Source organism: Suricata suricatta, chromosome 6 (genome assembly GCF_006229205.1).
Source record: "Suricata suricatta isolate VVHF042 chromosome 6, meerkat_22Aug2017_6uvM2_HiC, whole genome shotgun sequence".
In the NCBI taxonomy this organism is placed as follows: domain Eukaryota; kingdom Metazoa; phylum Chordata; class Mammalia; order Carnivora; family Herpestidae; genus Suricata; species Suricata suricatta.
Window position 1 is genome coordinate 116,553,060 of NC_043705.1, and position 4,525 is coordinate 116,557,584.

The window sequence follows — 4,525 nt, forward strand, 5'->3', positions numbered from 1 at the left end:
GGAGTACTGCCTTGTGGGGTGCAGTTTCTTTCCCTCTGCCCACACTTCTGTGAACGGTCCCCCTAGGAAACCTCCTCCTCTCTTAATGCAATCATATGATCTGTTTGACTAGGACCATAACACAGACATCTAGTACCTACTTCAGATATCCACCTATGGTGGAGTGATTTCAAGATGGGAGGCATTCTTGTAATACACATCTAGAGACACAGGCATCTCAAAAACCAGTATCTCTATGAGTACTGCATTAAGAGTGTATCTTTGGAGGGCTGGGTGGCTCAGTCAGTGAAGTATCCGACTCTTGGTTTCGGCTCAGGTCATGATCCCATGGTTTCATGAGTTCTAGCCCCACACTGGACTCTGCACTGACAGCAGGGAGCCTGGCTGGGGACTCTCTCTCTCCATCTCTCTCTATCCCTCCCCTACTCATGCTGTCTCTGTCTCTCTGTCAAAATAAATAAGCTTTTAAAAAAAGTGTATCTTTCAAGGGAATTTCAATCCTAATCTTTGTAAACTCTAAATCCTCAAGTGACACTGTTTTCATTTTGTCCCATTTTATATAGAAAACCAGCATTGCCAAAGTCCTTTGGCTTTTCTTGAGATAGAGTAGAACACTGCTTACCAGCACTGTGTCAGCCCCAGGGACCCAGGCAACTAGCAGACAGCCAATGGGCCAGATTAAAATGCAAGCAAAAATCCTTAACCCTTGATAAGCAAAATCTTCAATCAGAGACTAGCATCAGCCAAAACATTTTTTATCTTTTAAAATAAACCAGAGAGAGGTGAGCAAAAACAGAGCTTACCCACATTCATAAGGCATTTTACAAACACATCTTGAATTCTGCAGTTTCTCCCAGAGCTGACATTCAGGCACCGCCAGGGTTGAAGTGGTGTCTTAAAAAAAAAAAAAAAAAGGATAAGGGAGATGTGATGCAATCATTAAAAGAGCCTCTTTGTGGTAAACAAAATGTTATTTTAATTGTTGAATCAGGTTCTGTAACATTCTCAACTGCTACAAATTTGTACAGTAAAATAAATAAATAAATAAATATAAAGCTGTAAAACATTTTATAAACAACAATATTTTTAGGGGAACCTACAACTAATTTCATTGCTCCTTCATAGCATTTACTATTGTGTGAGCATTGGCTCTCATGATATTTAATCCCCTTTAACAAACGCCCCCTTCAGAGTTAAAGAAACTAAGGGTCAGAAAAGTTAAGAGACTGGTGCTAGTTCACATGTTTAACAAACTGGTCAAGCCAGGATTTAAGTCCCTGTGTGTCTGAACTCAAGGCCAGTGGAGCAAGCCCCCTTTCATCAGGCAGTTGGTATTTATAAACTGTTTGTTGTTTGGACTGTGTTTTCCCCCCTGTGTCTATAGTGGGACAGAAAGCACGGTAATGTGATCTCCACATGGAGAACTCCCTGATACCCCAAGATCTATAACAGTCTCTTACATGTAAATTGGTCTCATTTCAATGGTGAGTAAATATCTAGAGGTATTTGCATTAATTAAACCCTTTCCATTGTTTTGTGTTTTCTACAAACGGGTCAAAAGTAAACCATCATTCCAATTTTGACAGGAAAACACCTTAGTCCAGCTTATAAGAGCTTAATTTGACTGTTATCTCCTCAGCTATACCTGATGACACGGTAAATAACCTAAAACATCCTGTTATTCTCACCTCCTTCTTGCTTCATGTCAGTGGAATCCAGTGGTGTACATACTTTCCCAGCATAAAACTAGTTCTGTGTTCGATATATTTATAAAGGTAGTTTATCTGAAGAGCATATTTTTATGGATGCACCAACTATGCAATACTTCCTCACTTTGGAAAACCTAAGAGCTTTAGACATGACAGTAAAATCTTAGGAACAATTCGTACCTTCTAAAAATGGTATCAATGTGAACTGTAGCCCGCCAGGTCCAGCAATGTGTGTAATGAGTACTCATTCTTTAAATACTCCCCTTTGTAATAGTATTATCCCAAATGCAATGTAGTACCCTAAATTGGATCCTAGACCATTAAAACGACATTAGTGACAGGGAGCGTCAGTGGCTCAGTTGGTTAAGCATCCAACTCTTGGTTTCATCTCAGGTCATGATCTCGCAGTTCATGGGTTTGAGGCCCACATTGGGCTCTGTGTTGACAGCACGGAGCCTGCTTGGGATTCTCTGTCTCCCTCTCTCTCTACCCCTCTGTCATTTGTGTTTTCTCTCTCTCAAAATAAACATTAAAAAAAGATATTAGTGAAAAAACTGGTGATATATAAATAAGGTCTATAGTTTAGCCAATAGTATTGTACTAATATTAATGTCTTAGTTAACCCACTTAAATTATGTCAAGATGATAATATTACGACAACATGGTAAAGAGAATATAGAAACTGTATTTGCAACTTTTCCAAAATCTAAAATTATTCCAAAATAAATTTTTTTCTAAGGTGGTGTTATCTCAATTGGTGCTTTTCAACCGGGGCAACACGGAAACATCTAGAGACATTTGTGGTTATCGTAACCAGGGGAGAGGGGGTACCACAAGCATCTAGTGGGTAAAGACCAGGGATGCTGCTAAATGTCTTACAATGCATGAGACAGACTCCCACAACAAAGAATTACAAGGCCCAAACTTCCAATAGTGCTGAGGTTGAGAAAAGTCTAATCTAAATGTACCAAAACTAAAGTTCTATGATAAAGCCATGTAAATGAGTTCTGCATTGTGCCTAGAAGTTTATTTGCTAGAGACATGGGGGGTGGGGAGGGGATGGGAAGAAGCTGGTCATAGTGCACAAAATTACAGTTATAAGATAGATGGGTACTGGGGATGTAATGTGGTTGACACTGCTCTGTGATGCGTAGGTAGGTTATTGAGAGTGGATCCTAAGAGTTCTCATCACAAGGAATTTTCCTTTTCCTTTTTTTTTTAATGTTTATTTATTTTTGAGAGAGAGAGGCAGAGCATGAGCAGGGGAGGGGCAAAGAGAGAGGGAGACACAGAATCTGAAGCAGGATCCAGCCTCTGAGCCTCTGCAAAGCCTTATGCAGGGCTCGACCTCGTGAACTGTGAGATCATGACTTGAACCAAAGTCAGACACGTAACCAACTGAACCACTCAGGTGCCCCTCTTTTTTTTTCAGTTGTATTTTTGTAAGATGATGGATGTTAATAGACCTACTGTGGTCATCATATCACATAAAGCAAATCAAACCACCATGCTGAACACCTGAAACATCTATAATGATATATGTCGATTGTTTCTCAATAAAACTGGAAATAATATTTTTAAGTTTATTTGTTAATAATTCATAAGAATAAAAGTATAGATTTTTAAATGTCTTCTAGAACTTACTACAATTTCTTTATGAAAAATCACCAGTAGAATCAGCTAGACCAAAGACCTTTGCATTTAAGAACAAAGCTTCCATATCTTCCTATATCTTTGTGTCAAAACTACATACTGATGGAGGGAGGGAGAAGTCAGTGATCAGTGTTTAATGAACACAGGGCTTCTGTTTGGAAGATGAGAAAGTCCTGAAGATGGATGGTGATGTTGGTTGCACGCTAATGGGAATGCACTTAATGCATTGAACTGTACATTTAAAAATGGCTAAAATGGTAAATTTTATTTTATGTTTATTTTACCACAGTAAAATAAAAAACTAAATACTGATACATCAGGTATTTGAAAAATTCAACCTTGGAGGCTGACAAACCTGGAGTTTTTTATATGCAATAAACGTATTTTAAGCGTAATTACTATTATTATTCATCATGACTTCTGAAAAACACACAGGCCTAAAAAATATACTTAATTAAAACTCTAATAGAATTTGCTACTGTATAGGAGAAAATACATACTGAATTGTGCTATAAAATGACTGAAGAAAACATTTTAGGAAGATAATATATAATATCTCATTCGGAATAAAAGACAACCTCATCAGGTGTACATTGTCCTCTTTATATAGAATTCCTGGTACAGATCCATTACTTCAAACATCCCTGATAAAGTCATATTTATGCTTCGGTGCAGTAAAAACCAAAGCACTTGTCTGGCTCTGGACCTTTAACTGCTAACGAGCACGTGGGAACCAGCATAGTGGGCGCACCATTGGCCATGCTGCCCTCCTGTTTTCTGTCATCGGCATCTATATTTAATGCCACAGCTCATATCCACCATCAGCCACAGACGGCTCTGTGCAGCCTGCCCTCTCTTTAGTTGTGACCATCGGATTCATCTGATGGCATCATGCATGGTATCTAGTACTTCATCCTCACTGTAAAAGGCAAACTTTACCATTGAATTAAAACTCCTACACTAGTGGGGCACCTGGGTGCCTCAGTCAGTTAAGTGTCTGACTTCGGCTCAGGTCATGATCTCATGCTTCGTGGGTTTGAGCCCTGCATCAGGCTCTGTGCTGACAGCTCAGAGCCTGCAGCCTGCTTCAGATTCTGTCTCTGGCTCCCTCTGCCCCTCCCCCACTTGTGCTCTGTCTCTGTCTCTAAAATAAATAAACATTT

At 39.3% G+C, this 4,525-nt stretch overlaps 1 protein-coding gene across 1 annotated transcript in view; it reads right to left on the reverse strand.

The window, feature by feature from the left end:
• C7 (complement C7) overlaps positions 1-4,525 on the reverse strand; it is a 55,132-nt gene that overhangs the window by 6,575 nt on the left and 44,032 nt on the right. The window contains exon 15 of the mRNA XM_029941268.1: positions 804-894. Coding sequence (XP_029797128.1) covers positions 804-894 — 91 coding nt within the window. The remainder of the gene's footprint in view (positions 1-803; positions 895-4,525) is intronic.